Source organism: Pristiophorus japonicus, chromosome 1 (genome assembly GCF_044704955.1).
Source record: "Pristiophorus japonicus isolate sPriJap1 chromosome 1, sPriJap1.hap1, whole genome shotgun sequence".
NCBI lineage: Eukaryota > Metazoa > Chordata > Chondrichthyes > Pristiophoridae > Pristiophorus > Pristiophorus japonicus.
In genome coordinates, this window is record NC_091977.1 from 202,440,803 (window position 1) to 202,462,268 (window position 21,466).

Consider the following 21,466-nt stretch of genomic DNA (forward strand, 5'->3'; position numbering starts at 1 on the left):
CCTGCAAAAAAGGGCTAGTGAGATGTTTTTCTTTAATTCTTTTGCAGTGATTTTGTTTGAAAGGGTCCTCTGAAGGTTTTGTCATGTTTTGTTTTTTATTTGTTGAACATTTTTTTTTGCATTTCCTCCCTCCCTGGGCCCCCGACTCTAGCTTCGGCGTTATTTTGCCAAGGATTGCATTTGCTGCCTAGAATCCGACCTACCGCCCTCTACTGCCCAGAATTGGCGTGTAATGCTCATTTTTTCCGCCGGGTGTATTCCCCTTATTTTTTCACCAAACGTCTGCCCAAAGTACCGTCAGGATCTTAGCGGTCTTTTCAACGGTAAATGGGCGGAATTTGGCTTTGATTAAATTCGGGCCCATGGAATTACCTCAACCCACTACAACAAATGTAACTCTCTATAAAAACCCAATCTTGGTGTCATTTAATTATGATTTGGGTTTTGGCTCTTTCTGCATTAATAAAAAACCCTTCTGTAGTGACCAAGCAAGCAGGGTACATTTGGTGCCACAATGACGTGTAGGTATGTTACTACAAAACTAAAATAAAGACAAATGTTACAAGATTAACCTGTTGAAAGTTATTTTATTTCCTCATTAGATAACGTTTCCAGTTCACAGTGTTTGGTTTCACCCAAGTGAAAATCTAGGTAGAACACTCCTTAAGCAACCTGATTTGGTATGTGAAGTGAAAGGAATTTACGCTCCTACATGCTTTGCAGTATAGAAAACAAATTTAAAACCAGGTTTAAAATGTATGCATCTCACCAGGGTTACCATGGACAACTGGATTACAAAATTTTGAGATAGAATTTCAACTTGTCGCCAAGGCACAAGATTGCCATTGCGGATCGGCCGGCTTGTTACAGTAACCGCCTGATTTGCATGTCCATGGATTTAATTTCAATAGAAATTTGGACTGTTTCCATAACAGGTAGCCACACCGCAATGTCAATTTTACACAGGGGTGGCATGTTAAAAATCTACCCCAATACTTCTTGAATCCAAGGTTGGCAAACAGGTAAAAAGATAAGGAAAGAAAGAACTTGTGTTTATTTAGCGCCTTTCGCAAACCCATGTCGTCCCAAAGCGCATTACAAAGTGCTTTTGAAGTGTTGTCACTGTTGTAATGTAGGAAACGCGGCAACAAATTTGCTCACAGCAAGCTCCCACAAACAGCGATAATATAATGACCGGGTAATCTGTTTAAGGTGGTGTTAGCTGTGGGATAAATATTGACCAGGATATCAGGGAAAACTACCCTGCTCTTCTTTGAAATAGTGCCATGGGATGTTTCACATCCACCTGAGGGAGCAGATGAAAATCTTGGTTTAACGCCTCATCTGAAAGACGGCACCGCCAACAGTGCAGTACTTACCTAGTACTGCACTGGAGTGTCAGCCTAGATTTTGTGCTCAGATCTGTGGAGTGGGTCTCAGCAACCTTCTGGCTCAGAGGCGAAAGGGCTACCACTGCGCTACGATGAAAACACTGAAGAAAGAAACAGATTTGCATTCACATAGTGCCTTTCACAACCTCAGGACGTCCCAAAGCTCCTTACAACCAAAAGGGGGACTTTTATGTGCTTGTGGTAGGCTCGTACTGTAGCTCTCCAAATCAGTGCTCCTAAACATAATCACAATACTATAACTATATTTTAAACAAAAAGTTTAAAAAAATAAGTGAAGCTAAAATCTGCAATTTAGATTGCCGCATTATTTACAAAGAACAAAAAAAATTGCAAATATCAAAGATGTACAAATAGTGCTGATCTCCTCAATGTGACATTACAGCGACTAACAGTGAAACTCAGTGTGGTTTGTAAATATCAGAAAATCAGATTTCAACAATCACCACGCTAAATTACAGTTAAACTGACCTATAGAAACACTCCTCCCACAATCTTTTGCAGATTTAAAAAAAAAATCAAAAGTCTGTGATCTGAATGAAATCGCAGAAGTTATGAGAGCAATTAGTTTTATTTTAAGTTTCATCAGTCCAAGACTTAGGTTAACAGGGACTTGTATAAAAATCATGGCATGTAGTAGTTGAAAAAGGTTGTTAGCAAGGCCAAAACAACATCCAAAACCAAGCACATAAATGGGGAAAAAAAAATTCTTAAACATGAATTTTCAGTGCACATCAATAACTTTGACTTTTTAAAATCTGCAAAATCCATGGCTCGATATTTTACAGACGTAGGGTTGAAATCACTGGGTTTTTTTAAATGTTTTACATTGTTACACTAAAGGTTCAAAGACTACAAGATGGGAGATTTCTTTCATGGAAATGCTTGAGCAAGATGGAGTCTTTCAGCTATGGAGCCACAGCCTTTTCCTAAAGCAGAGCATGGTAGATATGCTGAACCTCTGTCTCTTACACTTGCTATACATCTTTGGTGCAGGACAACATGGAACCTTGTTCATTTTGAAACGGCAGCTAGCAAAGCACTTACATTAAAGCAATGAAAGGAGAGTCTATACAGAAAGACGGTATGCATCATGCTCATGGAACTGGACTGTCTTGACTGCATCAGAACACAATATGCGGACGATCATTTGAAAACACCGATTTTATTACCGCTATTAAGGCAGCCTGCATAGGGAGATATATGCAGGAGATTCGAGAGGCATTTACATCACAATAAAGCAGAACAATTTAGCAAATTAAGTGAGTGGTTCTCCATTTCTGTGGAAGTTGGTACAAAGGGCTGAAGCATCCACACAGCAAGCATGGGCTCAGTTCTCTTCAGGTCTGAAATAGTATCTCACTGGAGGACCTGGCAGGTCTTCATCTCCATCGAATTCAGGTGCAAATGAGACTGTCAAGTCGACATACTTCTTGTCTGATGTTGGTTTCACTAACTTCTGCATTCTGCAGTGGAAAAATATGTATATGAATGTAAAACTTTGAATGGCTAAGTTTAATAAAGGATTGGATCCCACCCATCCCTTCCCTCACTCAGCCAGTAATAAAAGTGGTCCTCGGTAGCTGGATTATCAAAGTGTTCCACAAGTGCATCCTGTAGTCTGTATAGATATTGACTGAGAAATAAAGATTGGTCAGGACACTGGGAGAACACCTCTGCTATTCTTTGAATAGTAAAGTGGGATCTTTTACATCTATCTGAGAAGGCTGATGGGGCCTCGGTTTAACTCTCATCCGACGGATGGTACCTCCAACACTGCAGCACTCCTTCAGTACTGGACTGGTGTAGTTGTTAAAGCTCACTGGTTGAGGTTTTCCACTTTTGCACTTGCCAACCCATCAATAAAGTGAATGGGCAGAAGATCATAGCTTGCTGAGTGCAGAAGTGGAAAACCCCAGGACATTATGTTCGAGTGGAAATTCTCAAGAAGCAACTACCAACCCTCCTTCTCCATGACAGGCCTGACGTGTCTAAATGGAGATGAAACTGAATTTGCAGTAAGCATAAGTACTAGCTTATAGTGAACTGTCACTATCAGTCTCCACTTTTCGTTCATCTCTCAGAGCCAGAGATTGCACAGTCAAATCCATTGTTGCACGGAATCAAATTGCCCTCTTTATTTTACTATCACAACTGTGTTGAGAAGAAAGATGAAGGAAAGAGTGATTTTCCACCTGTTTACAACTATAAACATCATGAACTTAGTCCATGTGGAATAGATAAAGCTGACCAGATCAGGTATAACCAGATTGGCTAAATTCCCCTCTATTACACCCTAACATTGTCCCCTAACTCCAAAATCAGAAAGACAGCCCAGCTACGCCATTCTGATCGTATTCATTTCTCACACCAGCCATTCTTGCACCTTTTCTAAGTGAGATTGTTCATTTGTGTTGATTTGAGGAACTGCTTTGTGTTGTGGGTGAATGCCCACTAGGTACTGGTGTGAAATGCTGGTGAGAGCGCTTATGACCATAAGGTGAAGGAAAATTTCATCCCATCACCCGTGGCAAGCCTAGCACGACCTGTGCCAAGCCTAGTTCGATCCGTGCCAAGGCTAGTTCGACCCATGATAGCCTAGTGTCCAATATACTGCAGCACCCATTCAACAGCTATCAATTATTTTACTAGTCAACACTCCCTTGCTATTTGGGATTTACTTACGTTAACTTCAATCGCTTGACGTGTCCTGGCATGACTGGTACATACAACATCTTCACTCCATGAACCACCATCGTGGGCTCAATGCTGTATGTTTCCTGCAATGAAAGAAAGCAGTCACCATTACACTGTAAGCAAGTGTCTGAAATCTGTAATCTATTAAAACCGTTGCTGCCTCCACTGTACCAAGGGTTAACTGTTTGGATTAGGTGTTAGCTATGGCTCAGTAATAGCACTCTCGCTTCTGAGTCAGAAGATTGTGGGTTCAAGTTCAACTTAGAGATGTGAGCACATAATTTAGGCTGACACTTCAGTGCAGTACGGAGCGAGAGACGATAAACTGAGGCCCCGTCTGCCCTCATAAAAGGTGGACATAAAAGATCCCAAGACACTTTTCGAAGAGCACGACAGTCCTTCCTGGTGGCCTGACAAGTAAAACCTAAAACAGATGATTTATTTCATTGTTGTTTGTGGGAGCTTGCTGTGCACAAATTGGTTGCCACAATTTTTACATTCATCATAGGCAGTCCCTCGGAATCGAGGAAGACTTGTTTCCACTCTTAAAATGAGTCCAATGCGAGAGCCACAGTCCCCGTCACAGGTGGGACAGATAGTCGTTGAGGGAAAGGGTGGGCAGCGTTTGCCACACGCTCTTTCCGCTGCCTGCGCTTGATTTCTGCATGCTCTCGGCGATGAGACTCGAGATGCTCAGCGCCCTCCCGGATGCACTTCCTCCACTTAGGGCGATCTTTGGCCAGGGACTCCCAGGTGTCAGTGGGGATGTTGCACTTTTTCAGGGAGGGTGTCCCTGTAACGTTTCCTCTGCCCACCTTTGGCTCGTTTGCCGTGAAAGATTTCTGAGTAGAGTGCTTGCTTTGGGAGTCTTGTGTCTGGCATGCGAACAATGTGGCCTACCCAGCGGAGCTGATCAAGTGTGGTCAGTGCTTTGATGCTGGGGATGTTGGCCTGATCGAGGACGCTAATGTTGGTGCGTCTGTCCTCCCAGGGGATTTGTAGGTTCTTGCGGAGACATTGTTGGTGGTATTTCTCCAGTGACTTGAGGTGTCTACTGTACATGGTCCATGTCTCTGAGCCAAACAGAAGGGCAGGTATTACTACAGCCCTGTAGACCATGAGCTTGGTGGCAGGTCTGAGGGCCTGGTCTTCAAACACTCTTTTTCTCAGGTGGCCGAAGGCTGCACTGGCACACTGGAGGCAGTGTTGAATCGCATTGTCAATGTCTGCTCTTATTGATAAGAGGCTCCCGAGGTATGGGAAATGGTCCATGTTGTCCAGAGCCGCGCCGTGGATCTTGATGACTGGGGGGCAGTGCTGTGCTGCGAGGACAAGTTGGTGGAGGACCTTTGTCTTGCGGATGTTTAGCGTAAGGCCCATGCTTTCGTACGCCTCAGTAAATACTTCGACTATGTCCTGGAGTTCAGCCTCTGTATGTGCGCGGACACAGATGTCGTCCGTGTACTGTAGCTTGATAACAGAGGTTGGGATGGTCTTGGACCTGGTCTGGAGACGGTGAAGGTTGAACAGGTTCCCACGGTTCTGTAGTTTAGTTCCACTCCAGCGGGGAGCTTGTTGACTGTGAGGTGGAGCATGGCAGCGAGGAAGATTGAGAAGAGGGTTGGGGTGATGATGCAGCCCTGTTTGACCCCAGTCCGAACATGGATTGGGTCTGTAGTAGATCCGTTGGGAAGGATCACAGCCTGCATGTCGTTGTGGAGCAGGCGGAGGATGGTGACGAACTTTTGAGGGCATCCGAAACGGAGGACGCTCCATAGACCCTCGCGATTGACAGTGTCAAAGGCCTTTGTAAGGTCGAAGAAGGTCACGTATAAGGGCTGGTGCTATTCCCTGCAGCTATCACGCTGCAAAATTCATGTCCGTTGTGCCCCGTAGGGGACGAAATCAGCACTGTGACTCCAGAAGGAGCTCCTCAGCCACGGGGAGAAGACGGTTGAGGAGAATTCTAGCGACAACTTTTCCAGTGGCTGATAGCAGGGAAATTCCTCTGTAGTTGCCGCAGGCAGACTTGTCCCCTTTTTTAAAGATGGTCACGATCACTGCATCTCTCAGATCTCCCGGCATGCTCTCCTCCCTCCAGATGAGAGAGATGAGAGAGATGAGGTCATGTATTCGCACCAGCAGTGCCTCTCTGCTATACTTCAATGTCTCAGCAGGGATTCCATCTGTTCCTGTAGCCTTGTTCTTAAGCTGTCTTTTGGCTTTTTCTACCTTGTGCAGTGCTGGGGTTTTATTAGGTGGTGATGGGTAGCATGCTGCGGGATGGAGTCGAGAACACTCGAGTCAAAGGCAGAGTCTCGATTGAGGAGATCTTCGAAGTGCTCCTTCCAGCGCGCCCTGACTGCCACGGTGTCCTTACTGAGTGTTTCCCCGTTCTTGGCCAGCAGTGGGGTGGGGCCTTGGGTGTTTGGACCGTAGGAGACCTTGACTGCGATGAAGAATCTTCACACATCATGACCGTCGGCCGGCTGTTGTACCACCTGTGCTTTCTCCGTCCATCACCTGTTCTTTAGGATTTTTTGTTGGACCTCAGCCTTGAACCGTCTGTAATGCTGCCTTGCTGCTCCCGAGTTGGGTTGTTGTTTAAGGCTCAGAAAATGCCCTGCGCTTGCGATCTATTAGCTCTTGGATCTCTTGATCATTCTCATCAAACCAGTTTCTACATTACAACAGTGACTACACTTCAAAGGTAGTTTATTGGCTATAATGCATTTTGGAATGTCCGGCGGTTGTGAATGATGCTATATAAATGCAAGTCTTCCTTTTTTTTTAAGCTGTTAAGTCTTCTCTCTCAGTTTTGGCCTATCGTATAAAGGGGTTTTCTTGCCTGCCTTACGCAGTTCGAGTGAAGGGTCTCTATTAACCAATCTCTTCCCATCTCATATGCTGACAGACCTTGAGTGTATTCCAGTTATTATTGTTTTCACTTCAGTTTGTGTAAGATTTCTGTTTGCCCATTATGGAATGTACACTCTCACCACAGAGAAACAAAATACAAGTGCTGGCTGGCAGAGACAAGGCTCAATAAGCCACAAATGAACACAGGGGCACTGCCAAAGTTTAACCAGCTAATACCAAGCGGTTTGCCACTTGGAAATGTTTGTAAGCTTTGCTGCTTGTCCAGCTAGGACTATCCTACTTTCTGGCCGGGAGTGTAAAGAGCTGGAGCTTCCAGTGCGAGCCGCTCCAAGTTCTCACCCCTGCCCCCCTCGACATACACACAAAGGGTAATTAGATTATGCTCTCCCTAAGCTTTGGGCTCATTATAGCAGTAGCAGGAAAGTCTACACAATTCAGACCTCATACCCTACTCCCCTCAGCTATAAAGTCGCCTCTTCCCATCTCCACTGTATGCCAGTGTCTATTGAAATTGGGTGAGTCGTTAAGAGGAAATAGATAAACACAAAGAAAAATATCAAACAGTATGGGAAAAGAGCGGGGAAGTGGGAATAGAGTAGTTATCTCTGATTGGGAGCAAAACCTGGCACAATCTCGAGGAATCGATTAGATCCTTTCTACTCATCGACATCAAAGTTTTCCACAATGTTTTAATAATTTTTGCCACCTCATGTTTTCTACACAACAGAAGAAAAAAAATAGGACAGCAAGAACAAAGTGCTGCAAGCTATGGAAAACCTTTATAATCACTGGTTCAGCCTCAGCTGGAGTATTGTGTCGAATCCTGGGCACCATACTTTGGGGAGGATGTCAAGGCCTTGAAGCGGGTGCAGAGGAGATTTACTAGGGGATGTGGGACTTCAGTTATGTGGGGAAACTAGAGAAGCTGGGATTGTTCTCTTTAGAGCAGAGAAGGTTAAGGGAAGATTTGATAGTGGTGTTCAAATTTATGAGATGTTTTAATAGAGTAAATAAGGAGAAACAGTTTCCACTGGCAGAAGGGTCGGTAACCAGAGGACACAGGTTAAGGTAACTGGATTAAGAACCAGAGGCGAGTTGAGGAGAATTTGTTTTACACAGTGAGTTATTATGATCTGGAATACATGGGCACAATGGGCCGAATGGCCTCCAGTGCTGTAGATTCTATGGGGGAGAAATTTGCATGGTTTGTGATTCCCGTTAACATCCGGAGGTACTAATGGAGCGCAAATGATTTCTCGCCCGGAGCGTGGATGATACCGGCTCCCGCAAAATTGTGCAGGAGTTAGCGGAGGAATAAAAACCAGTAGCGCCTGCTCCCGCCGGGGTAGCGCCCTGGGTCACAGTGCCACCAGCGATGATGCCATCGCCGTGCTCAGTGCCTTGTTTTCGCCCCACGGCGAGAATTGGGCAGCTGCCCATGAGGCCGTCACGGGCGACGTCAGCACCAGCCTCGCGAGTTGCAAACCGGGCAACACCCTGCTCGTGGGGCAAAATTTAATGGGGAATGCGTGGCGCCATTTTGTCCTTTTGGCCGTCTTACTGGTGGTCTTCCGATATTTTGTTCGCGGGGTCCATGTCACGATGGCACTCCACTTCTATGCCGGGCTGTGGCCACAGCACCCGCATTCCTGGTGGCCTAGTGGAGTCCCCCACTGCAGAGCTTGTAGCATGCCCTCCTCTTTAACGGAAGGGGAGTGCCTGTACTCACATCAGCGTCGTAGCGCTGCAACATTTGCGTGCATTCTGCCTCCGAGGAAGTGGAGCATCCGATATTGCGCACCACTTCCTCTGGGGGGCAGTAACCCCAATTTCGCTGCCGGGGCGAGAGTTCTGTGCAGAGTGCAGGAAGTCCTGCCTCACCAAGGTTCCACCCCCAAACGGAACAATTTGCAATTTCTCCCACTATTATTCCTAAGAAAATCTCCTGTGACCTATTTAGCTTGTTGTTGTACCGTGTTATTGGTCTGAGACCAGTGGCTGCAGAGAGTATTTCACAAATGTCAAGATCATGCTTGGCAACTGCCATGACAGAGTTCAACAGATGCGAGTGGCTTCAAGCCCAATTGGTGCGGGATGCACCTCCCAATATGGTCTTGTCCAGCTGCTTACTGGAGGCAGATCAGAATCAGATTGTGGAGCTACAGCATCACTTTTGCATTGCTCTGAATTAGAAAGTGCTTCACATCATACAAGTGATGGTATAACCACGTCTTTAAACTCTGCTAGCAACTTGATAATTTTTAAATTCACTGACATTGAATGACAAATTACAAACCATTTAAATAATTAAGTTTCTTACTTTTACAGCATTTATGAAATTTAACAGCGTGAAATCTTCCCTTCCATAAATGGTCCATCTATCCCAGATAGTAAATGATATCTCATTCCTATTTCAAAAGAAAAAGATAGTTTTCAGGATAATATTATTAAACCAGCTGTATTGAGAATGGTCAACGATGAATTAGCTCCAGTCCATTTGCTTACAGCGATAGTCATTCTTTCTCTGAAACATTTGAAGGAACACCTGGTATGTTGAGATGATGGAAGCAGACAGATCAGTTTGGTTTGGTGATATATTAGAGCTAGAAGTTTGTGAATTGTGTCGCCCTTGTGAGATCACGGAGCTACTTCTACTAGCATCTCGAACAAGCTCTGGGTTTTTAGCAGCACAGCATACTGCATCTCCTTACATGCACACACTACTCCTCCAATGGTGGGTTAACCAACTCTCTGCTCTACTTGTGGCATTGAGCCACTATTCCATCCTGTGCTGTCCCACCTTCACCCTCCCTTTCAAAAATCTGCTCAAAATCTTCAACCATGCTCTTACCTCCTCACAAATCTTCCCCCTCTTTTCTTCCATGCTTATAGTCCACTGTGCTTTTCTCCCCCTCTACCCTGTAAATGGCTTAGAGATGTTTTCCTTAATGTGAGGAATGTTATAGAAATGTAAATTGTTGTACTTCTCAGCTTTTTGGGAAAAAAAACACCTCGGAGCATATGTCTAGACACTGGGTTTTGCTCCTGCAGTTTGATAATGGAAGCTGCATCCTGGAATAAGGACGTGTTTATTTGTAACACCTAAAGCTCTGATTGGGTCCGTTTGATCACAAGACCTGATTGCTGATTGGTCCCCTTGGAGGATAAGACACACCCAGCAGTTTCTCTGGAATATGTAATGAGAACCACTTTGCCTACGTAATTAGTGACTTTGCAAAGTGTAATTCATGCCATTCTGAATGCCTACTCCAGACAGAACAGAGCTCACTTGGAACAGACGGGGCTCACTCTCATGGGTTGAGATCTTCTCCCACCGCCCCAAACAAGTTCTTGCCCCATCCCCCACCGCCCAAGTGCCCGACCTTCCCTTCACCCGCCCCGCCCCCCCCCCCCCGAGCCCAAGTTTCTGACCTTCTCCCCAATGAAGTTTCTGGCATTCTCCACCCACCCAAGTGCCTGACTGCTCACAGGTTTGTTGAGCTGGGAGTGGCTTAGCCAGTCACATGATGTTCACAAGACTCAATAAAACCCCAGCCAGTTGGCTTCAGGGGGAATCCACGAAGAGGCAGGTGGTTGAGAGCCTGGTGGATGAACTGGTAATATGTAGCGTGATTGTTAAACCTTTTGCTAATAAACCAATTAGTTCTTAATAGCAATGTGTTGCTATGAATTCTTAAGCAAAGAACCCATGAAGTAAAGGCATTATACCTGACCTTCCCCCCACCCGGCCCAAGTTCCTGAACTTCCCCCCCCACCCAACTGAGTTCCTGTCCTTCTCCCCTTGCCTGAGTTCCAGACCTTCTTCCCTCACCATCCCCCCCTTGGGTTCCTGACCATCTCCCCCTGACGAAGTTCCCCCCACCCGCCCCCTCCCACGGATTCATGAGCTTCTCCACCCCAACAAGTTCCTGAAAATGGGGCAGTGTGTGTGGGTCACCAATTGTTAACAGGTTTATTGGTTGAATAGTGACAGTGTCATGACTTACGGATTTCATCGAGTCCAATGACGTCACTTGCCACGCAGGCACCGAGCTTTCCAAGAAAACCACTAGGTATAGGGGGAGGAGAGGGAGAACGAGGTGCGGGTGTAAAAGGGGTTGGTTGGAAGAACATGATCAGTTTTATCATCTGGATCACGTTTCCGCTGTCAAACCCCCCCCACCACTTTATACCTGGATCACGTTCTTCCTCATTCCCACGGTGCTCTCAGTGCTCGTTACCTTACCCCCTCCCAGAGTTCCCTCTCTCTCTGCCCTTCTATTCTCTCTCTCTCTCTGCCCCCTCATTCCCCCTATGTCTCTCTGCCCCAATCTCACTCTCTCTCCCCCCCGCATGCATTAAAAAGTGGCAGAGTCCATGGCATGCATGCGCAGAAGGACACAAAAATGTTCGTGCACATAATCACTGTTAGGAATCAAGCACACGGTACAAAACTGTAATCAGTTGGCTGAAGGACATGAGTGAATTACTTGGGTTTTCACAAAGGCCACAAATTACCAGATTTATTGAATTCAGTTTCACACCTTGCCACAGTGGGGTTAAAAGTCTCAACATCTGGGTTGCTAGCCTAGTATCAGAACCACTAGGGCATGCTGTATATATGTTATCTTAAAAAGGCTTAACATAAGCCAGTGTGTCGACCCCGAGGAATTTAATAACTACTCTTAATGGGGAAAAGTGAGGAGGATGCTCCAGCTCGACCAACTGTATCTTAGCAATGATCATTTGTCTTTAATATTTTGGTGTCTGGGGGATCATTACTTGAGGAAGGAGGGCCAAAATGTCTGCCCTGTTTGAACAATTAATTTTTTCAATAATTTAAAACAAATTATACAGGAAAAGAGTAACAGAATTTTCTTCAATTAAAACAAAAAAAATTCCATATAACACTGCCGGGATCCAAATTTCAGTACCTGCACTATTTTAATGCAAAGTTAATTCTCTTAAGGGTAGAAAATAATTCTCCATGTTTGCAACCACACCCCAGAATATGTCCTTTAAAGTGACTATTCTCAGGCTATTCCAGCTATATCATATGGTACAGATGGTGAAGGACTAGTGGTAGGTGTCACACACAGAGGGGGGGGGGTGAAATTAATAGAAAGGAAAATTGGGCGGGGTATAAAACGAGAAGCCGGTTCACTGCCGTCCGATTTGCACCCCAGTGAAGTTAAATTTTACCCCCACAGACTCGGCAATCTTGACTACCCAGGAATGTCCCATGATGTAAAATGCACAATGTGCTCGTTAGCTCAACATTATTTGGGGGTTGATACTGCACCCACAGACTAAATGACTGAAACCAGCTAAGCAAAACTGCACACCAGACATTGCCCAGACTATATCTATCCTTCATATAACTGAAGGTTCAAAACCTTGTTAGCCTAGGATGTGGCCTTGTTATTTCGTAAGATGATAGCATTTTTGCACCAGCTGGTGTGTGTAGATTTGATGGAGCTGACCAGATACAGTTGAATATCACATGCGCAGATAGGATCATCTTGTACTCCAGATAGTCATACCAACCTCTTGTACCTTGAGATGTGTTTACTACATTAAAGGCGCTATATAAATGCAAGTTGCTGTTGTTGATTACTAGCTTTGGCCAAGTTCTCTGAGGTTGATTAAAAACAGCAAGTTACAAGAGTACAGCTCCCCAGTGTCCAGCTGGAATTAATCAGGCATACAGTATACTAAGATGCTTCATTGCACCCACGCTATCACTCATCGATATTTATTCCATTTTAACCTGTATTGCGCAAAATCACCAAACAGATGTAAGTCTCTTTAAGGAATAACTTTTAGCTCCCTCGTTCACTCAGCAGATGGAGTCTCTCTCTGCCTGTGAATATTACACCACAAGCATCTGTTTTTGAAGATAGTAAAAAGTTTGGTGTTTTAGCACTTTGTATGGCATATTGAAAAGATAAATTCCTAACACAATGATTCTGTCTACATCAGGCTTTAGTTTCCTTTACCTTATTTGTGATTTCTTTACTGCAGCTGGTTCAGTAAATACTATAACAGGAATAGCCAGGTTAAAGAAACAATTTCTGTATTCTTTGAAGAGAAGACCGCCAACGATCTTGATTAACTCTAGAGCAACCTAGAGAGAAAAGAGAATCCTTGAAATTGAATGCGTACATGCTATCAGTGTATTGGGATTGAATTACAACACTGCTTTCACCCCAAGAAATGGCTTTTAATTTGGCGTAGACCGATGAAAGGCTCCTGCTCCCGATGGCTGTGAGAGTTCTAAATTAAATAAGCTTGGGCTATATCACTTCCTGGAGGCCTGAACACAAAACTGGCATCCTCACTCGGAGATGATGTAGTGAATGAGAGGGATGAAGGGTTGCTTTTGAGATTGGGATGTAAGCTTTCTTTCTTGGGCTAGCATAGAGGGAGATTAATGCCTGCAATACTGCTGCTGTTTGTGTCATGCCTCAAGTAGGAAGTACCCGGTTATATCACTATGAAGGGGAAGTAAAGGAATTCCACACGCTTAGCTCTAACAAACACAATCTGCCCCCTGAAACTGCTGCAGTATTTTCAGCTCACTGTGAAAATCCAGTAGAATACCCAACTCTTCTGAAAATTAAACTTAGAGACAATGTTGGCCGACCTCATAACTAGCCTGGCATTAAAACATGGGCTGAGAAAATTCGTGGTCAGCCACGCAGTGCGATCGGGGCACATGTGGCTGTTTGAAAGTTGCTCATTGTCACTTGACATCTGGAGACTCAGGGCAGTGCCAGAGAATCCGGACCCAGAGCAGTGACAGAGACCCCAGACTTGGAGCAGTGTCGGAGAAGCCAGACCCAGAACTGTGCCTCATTTGGAATCCATAAATAGAAGAATGGAACAGTTTTCACCAATATACAGAGAGGACGCTCCTACTTTACACTTCATTCTTTTTACTTATCCATTATATGGTCAAACACTATAATCACCTTAAACACGTCAATGATTTTATTTGCTCTGGGGATGTGAGGGCTGAAAGCAAGGCGGTATTTATTGCCCATCTTTAGTTTGCCTGAGGGTATGAAGAGTTAACTATAAAAGAAAGACTTATATGTATATAGCACCTTTCACAACCACCGGGAGTCTCAAAGCGCTTTACAGCCAATTTGGTTCTTTTGAAGTGTAGTCACTGTTGTAAAGTAGGGAGCGCTGCAGCCAATTTGCACACAGCAACTCTCATAAACATCAATGTGATTATGACCAGATAACATGTTTTTGTTACGTTGATTGGGGAATAAATATTGGCCAGGACACCAGGGATAACTCCCCTGCTCTTCTTTGAAATAGTGCAATGGGATATTTTACATCCACCTGAGAGCGCAGGCGGGGCCTCGGCTTAACGTCTCATCCGAAAGACAGCACCTCCAACAGTGCAGCACTCCCTCAGCACTGCACTGGAGTGTCAGCCTGAATTTATGTGCTCAAGTCCCTGGAGTGGAATTTGAACCCACAACCTTCTGACCCAGAAATATGTAATGAGGGATTGGAGCGATACATAGGCCAGATTGGGTAGGGGTGGCAAGTCTTGTCTTGTACCGTTATCACCACACTACTGCACCCACTGATTGAGAACTTATACCAGAACCAGTAAGGAAGTTCCTACCAGTCCTGACACTGCTGCGGTTGCGGTTGCTATTGCAGGAATGATCCGTCCAGCGATCCTCTTCGTCTTTAACCTGTCTGCTGTATCGATGCTGTACATGTTTGCTCGTATGTTGGAAGCAGCTGTTATGAAGTCAATGTGTCCATTGCTGTCATTGTCTTTTTCAAAGGAGACTGGTATCATGTGGAGGCGATCTACCGTGCAATGACCAAAAAGTTTTGCAGTTATTCTGATCCATTTTGCATTTGTAAGTCACATATTGCAATCTGAGAGCATTCCTCAGCTTCCTTACCCCCTTCCCCCACCCCCTCTTGGTGAATTTTCTCTCCTTCCAAAGGAACTGACTTATTCCAAGGTCTGGTTCGGCGGGCAGTAGCTCTTCTTATCTTTATCCAGGTGGCCATAAACCTAGACTGTGAGTGTTAGCTGGCTATTTGGCCATGGGGGACAAGGGGGGATAGGATCACAACTGAGCCTACCCCTGTCTAAGCCTGACATCCACACAATATAGATGTCATTAGGCAGTGATCAGGACCAGAGAACCATAAGAGCTTACAACACAGGAGACTATTCGCCCCACAAGTCTAAGCTTGCTATTTGCAACAGCAACTCCAAATGTTTCAACTGCCCTGCTCTCTCCCTATAGCTCTGTATCTTTCTCCACCTCGAAACAGAACTGGGGGGACGGGGGAATATCCTGACTGATTTATCATTTCCCTGCTGGACTGCAGTACCCAATCTGCATTCATGGCTGAACTGTTAGGGTGGAGGGGGGGGGGGGGGGGGGGGAAGGAAACCTAAAGTAATTATGTGACATAATTAAAAGCACAATAACATTGCTATTCAGACCCTATCTGTGTTCAGTTTTGATCACATCATGTGGTGGGAATATCGAGTAGCTGGAAAAAGTTCAGACTCAATTGGGACTTTTTACTTTGGAAAAGCTGCAGACTTTAAGGAGACATGATTGAGAATTTTAAGATAATGAAAGGATTAGATTCTGTCCAAGTGCATTCGTCACTCAGCATGTGGAGTCCCTTTAAATAAACCAAATCACCCTCAAAACAGTGACCAACACATTGCACATAACATTGCACTCACTTTTGGTTGCCACTCCTGTTCTTCTGGCTTTGTTCAGCAGGTCGATGGCCACTCTTTCCTCTTCGCTGCTTACTGCAAGTTTTGCCTGGTCAGATTTCTTTACGTTTTCATCGGTTTCTATTTGCTAAAAAAAAATAAAAATGGCAGAATTTTCATGTGACGTGCTTTCATGCTATAAACAAAACTGCAGCAATAACATTTTAAACAAATACGATTGCAGTTTAAAAAGTTTGAGCTAAGTTTATCCCCTTATAGAGAACAGATTTTCTAATTATTGTAAAATCCTTTGAAATAATCACAATTGGTTTTATATCCTTTAGATATGAGTGATTTGTGTTTATTTTACTCTGCAAAATCAGCAATCATCAAAACAAGATAATGAATTTATGTACAGCTGTGATTTATAAGCTGGGTCTTACTTTATTTTATCATTGATATCATTCCCCATGAAATTCCATGAACTAATATTCGAGCATACTCTGTCAGGCAAGAAAATGGGCTCAGAACCTTGAAGGACAAGATCAAAAACGCGTTGGTGTCAGCCTTAAGCTCAGTTGTAGCACTTTCACCTCTGCATCAGAAGGTCGTGGGTTCTAGTCACACTCAAGGGACTCGAGCACATAATCAAGGCTCATACTTCAGTGTAATATTGAGGTGCCTTCTTGTGGAGCGATGTTAAACTGAGATACTGTCTCAGGTGGGCATAAAAGAAACCATGGCACTATTCGCAGAAGAGCATGGGAGTGTCGGGATCAATAATTATCTCTCATTCAACACCGGGAAAAAAAGGCAGATCACCTGGCCATTATCTCATTGCTGTTTATGGGTCCTTACTGAATGGACAAATTGGCTGATGCATTTCCTACTTTACAACAGTGACTACACTTCAAAAGTACTTCATTGGCTTTAGGACGTCCTGAGATCGTGAAAGGAGCTATATAAATGCAAGTTCTTTCTTTACTTAATCCGCAAAACTGAACGTGCTGCATGTACAAATATTTCAATACTAATAGATTTCCTGGGATATTGCTGACGGGTAGTCGAGGACCTGCTGCATGGTTTCTGATGCCCACCGTGGCCCTGCACAACAGACTAAATGCAACAGCAGTTTTCCCATCACTGCTATACAGCAAATTTACTGAAGCAATATATCGAGTGATACAAGGTAAAAATATTACATACTTTATTGAAACTGAAAATTACAGGCCTCACAGATATAAAAGGACAGTTCTACATGCAATGTTTACAATATACATAGATGACCTGGAAGAGGGGACAGAATGTAATGTAACAAAATTTGCAGATGACACAAAGATTAGTGGGAAAGCGGGTTGTGTAGAGGACACAGAGAGGCTGCAAAGAGATTTAGATAGGTTAAGCGAATGGGCTAAGGTTTGACAGATGGAATACAATGTCGGAAAATGTGAGGTCATCCACCTTGGGAAAAAAAAAACAGTAAAAGGGAATATTATTTGAATGGGGAGAAATTACAACATGCTGCGGTGCAGAGGGACCTGGGGGTCCTTGTGCATGAATCCCAAAAAGTTAGTTTGCAGGTGCAGCAGGTAATCAGGAAGGCGAATGGAATGTTGGCCTTCATTGCGCGAGGGATGGAATACAAAAGCAGGGAGGTCCTGCTGCAACTGTATAGGGTATTGGTGAGGCCGCACCTGGAGTACTGCGTGCAGTTTTGGTCACCTTACTTAAGGAAGGATATACTAGCTTTGGAGGGGGTACAGAGACAATTCACTAGACTGATTCCGGAGATGAGGGGGTTACCTTATGATGATAGATTGAGTAGACTGGTCTTTACTCGTTGGGAGTTCAGAAGGATGAGGGGTGATCTTATAGAAACATTTAAAATAATGAAAGGGATAGACAAGATAGAGGCAGAGAGGTTGTTTCCACTGGTCGGGGAGACTAGAACTAGGGGGCACAGCCACAAAATACGGGGGAAGCCAATTTAAAACCGAGTTGAGAAGGAATTTCTTCTCCCAGAGGGTTGGGAATCTGTGGAATTCTCTGCCCAGGGAAGCAGTTGAGGCTAGCTCATTGAATGTATTCAAATCACAGATAGATAGATTTTTAACCAATAAGGGAATTAAGGGTTACGGGGAGCGGGCGGGTAAGTGGAGCTGAGTCCATGGCCAGATCAACCTTGATCTTATTGAGTGGCGGAGCAGGCTCGAGGGGCTAGATGGCCTATTCCTGTTCCTAATTCTTATGTTCTTATGTCTGCGAAGATTTCCTATTTGCTATTCTAGGTACTTTTGTAAACATGTTCCAAATGAACATGTTTTATCTCTTCTTCCCTGGCTTCGTGTCTGTGCTCCATACACGTTTCTGTCACAGTTGTTGTGTTTTTATGCTAAATACTTCTTCAGGTTTGCGATCACCCGTCACTCCCATAAGCAAACCTCCACTGGGTGCTGCACTTATAATGTTCCAACACATGAATGCTCCTCTCTTTATGAACAGCAGACTGGAAAACATTTTTATCAAATCTCGAGACAGGTTTGAACTACTAAGTGCTTTTATTTATATAAAATATTTGAACAAAAAGTTTATAATATATATTTTCCAACACTCTTCGATATATAAAAAAATAAAGATACTTTATTGCTTTCTCTCGAAAGGTGAGCCCTAATACATAAGGCTATTTATCAGCTTAACTCTTTCTAGTTAAGCTGGTTCTAGTTTTTAAAAACACAGACAATCTTTTGGCTGCTGGCTGCGAAGTTCACATCCACTCAGAATGCCCTGTCTTATTTGGAGAATGACCATCAGTTTCAGATGAACTCTCTGCCCACAGAGTTATCGATCTCAAATGGCTCCAGTCAATAAGGAGTCAAGTCACTGCCTCAAGATTGAAGGCCTATCCTTTGATGTGTGACTAAGGGGCAGGTAATTGTCCGCAAGATGATTAACTAACACTTTAAACCACTAACAGTTGGGCCAAAACAAACCTACACCATGACCGAAATCTATAGACAAACAGATTAGTTCAAGCTGAAAACAATACAGTGTGTATAGGCTTGGGAGTTAACCCATTTTTATCCTCATTCTAGCATTACAAGAATGCGTTAAAAAAAAATCAACACAGGCAAAAATCCATTTTACATAAGAACATACAAATAGGAGCAGGAGCAGGTCATTCGGCCCTTTGAGATGCTCCGCCATTCAATAAGATAATGGCTGATCTTCTACCTCAACCCCACCTTCTTGCACTATCCCCATATCCCTTGATATTCAAAAATCTATCGATCTCTGTCTTAAATATACTCAACGACTGGGCATCCACAGCCCTCTGGGGTAGAGAATTCCAAAGATTCACAACCCTTTGAGTAAGAAATTTCTCCTCCTCTCAGTCCTAATTGGCCGACCCCTTATTCTAAAACTGTGACCCCTGGTTCTAGACTTCCCAGCCAGGGGGGAAAAGTTCCCAGCATCTACACTGTCAAGCCCTGTAAGAATTGTATATGTTTCAATGAGATCACCTCTCATTCTTCTAAATTCTAGGGAATATTGGTCTAGTCTCCTCAATCTCTTCTCGTGGGACAATCTCCTCATTCCAGCAATCAGTCTGGTAATACTGTGTTGACCTCCCTCTCAGGCAAGTATATCCTTCCTTAGGTAAGTAGACCAAGACTGCACACAGTACTCCAGGTGTAGTCTCATCAGGGTCCGATATAATTGCAGTAAGACTTCTTTACTTTTATACTCCAGTCCTTTTGTAATAAAGGCTAACATATCATTTGCTTTCCGAATTGCTTGCTGTACCTGCATGCTAACTCTGTGTTTGTGTACAAGAACACCCAGATCCCAACAATTCCCAATCTCTCACCATTTAAAAAATACTCTGCTTTTCCTACCAAAGTGGATAACTCCACATTTCTCCACATTATATTTCATATGCCTTGTTCTTGCCCACTCAGTTAACTTGTCCAAGGCACCAATTTTCCCCAAGCATAAATAATGGCATACACTTACCTGTATGCACGTTTCTTTGAGACCCGTCAGCACTGGGAAAAAAAATCCCTAGTTTCCGGTAAAGGAAATCTTCATGTCGCGCCGACGCTACCCGAGTCCATCTCGGGGAGCGGTGCTAAGAGTGTGCGCCTAAAATGCACTGCGCATGCGCTGAAAGAAAAAAAAAGACCAACTCATTGCGCATGCACAATGCGCATGCGCAGAAAAAAATAAAAATAAAATCACTGTGCATGCGCGGACAAAAAACTGCGCATGCGCTGTAAAAAAAAAAAAATCAGCACGTGTGGGGACTGTCTGGATCACCAGTGAGAATCCATTGGTGGCAGAGGTGGATTTCCAGGTAGTAAATACAACTTCAATCACGAGATGGCTGCAAGGGAAGGGCGCAGAGAAGGCGAAAGGGACAGAGACAGAGATGCAGAAGGGGACGTTGTAAGAGCCAAGTGGCTTCTCGTGGAAGAAATTGAGCCCCTGATAGACTTAATTGAGAGTAGATGGGAAGTTCTTGAAAACAAGGTGAGCTTAGGTAAAAATAAACTTGAACCCTTCACACTCGCAAAAGTTTGGGACCAGGTCGCAGTCGAGTTTAATGCAATGTCCATTACCCCGAGAACCGGTGCGCAGCTGAAAAAGAAGTGGCATGACCTCGGACAAGCAGTGACTGTAAGTAATAATTTATATTTAAATGTATTTAATTTTTAATTATATTTATGCACTGCAATAACATCTGTAAATGTGATTCGTGTGTGTGTGTTCAGAAGGACCCTCTTAAAAAGTTCCATTTTCATCTTTGCAGGAGATGATGTCACAGATTATCCGAGAACGGTCACAAACTGGAGGAGGTTTGGCAAGTAGGCTGAAACTAACAGCTGTGGAGCAGAGGATAGCTTATATGATTAAATCTTACAGAAGACCAACCATCAACGCGGAAGCTGGGCCAAGTTTTCCAATAGAACGTAAGCCCTGCAAATTGCACAGTCTAGGTTGGCTAAATGTTACGTACTGCGTGTGCTGCCTATGCTTCTCCTTCCTCAATGCTGCTAACTAAGCATCTTTCTTATGTTTCGCAGATGTTGCGCATCAGGAGGAGACATGAAGTAGAAGAGCATGTTCAGCAAACCGCCACTCCAGACATTCTACATCAGGAGAATGAAGGGCAGCATGAAGACTTCGACAATGAGATGGTTACCATGGATTTGGAGATGCTGAACCCCTCGAGGATTCCAAGTCCTTTCCTGAGCGAATCAACCGACGGGACATTTCTAGGTGTGCAGTCTGAGGCTGCGGGTTCCACTGTGTCGCAACAAGGCACATCTGCGAGACGCAAAGGTGGGTGGAAGGGAGAGCTGATGCAGAAACACAGGATGCAGAGAACAGAGGACATCTCGTGGGGATGACCGGGGAGAACATCCAACAATCGCGATTGCTCCTGGAAACCTTCGGTGGGGTGAGGGTAGAGTTAGGGAGACTGAGAGATGAAGTAGCAACACTGGCTGGAGGAATGGGTGAGGTAAGGGAAGAAATTGCAGGACTGTCATTAGAAGTGGCAGGACTTTTGAGACAGATGATAGAGGTAGTAGCAGCAATAGGGGGCTCACCCAGGCTGTCATTGTGGCCAGGAACATTTTAAACGCCACACTAAAATCAGGAGTTGATCCACAGGCTGAGGATGATTACGAAGAGGAACCCAGGCCTTCCACATGGACGCATGCTAGCTCTGTCCCGGTCGTAACCCAACAAC

The 21,466-nt window shown here is 44.3% G+C and overlaps 1 protein-coding gene across 4 annotated transcripts in view; it reads right to left on the reverse strand.

The window, feature by feature from the left end:
* Positions 1-2,558: 2,558 nt before the first annotated feature.
* uba6 (ubiquitin like modifier activating enzyme 6) overlaps positions 2,559-21,466 on the reverse strand; it is a 180,739-nt gene continuing 161,831 nt past the window's right edge. For all 4 annotated transcript variants that reach the window (XM_070886180.1, XM_070886172.1, XM_070886154.1 and 1 more), the window contains 6 exons: positions 15,736-15,859; positions 14,635-14,828; positions 12,986-13,113; positions 9,307-9,394; positions 4,095-4,189; positions 2,559-2,875 (listed from right to left, as the gene is read on the reverse strand). In XM_070886180.1, coding sequence (XP_070742281.1) covers positions 2,740-2,875; positions 4,095-4,189; positions 9,307-9,394; positions 12,986-13,113; positions 14,635-14,828; positions 15,736-15,859 — 765 coding nt within the window. In that variant the 3' untranslated portion in view covers positions 2,559-2,739. The remainder of the gene's footprint in view (positions 2,876-4,094; positions 4,190-9,306; positions 9,395-12,985; positions 13,114-14,634; positions 14,829-15,735; positions 15,860-21,466) is intronic.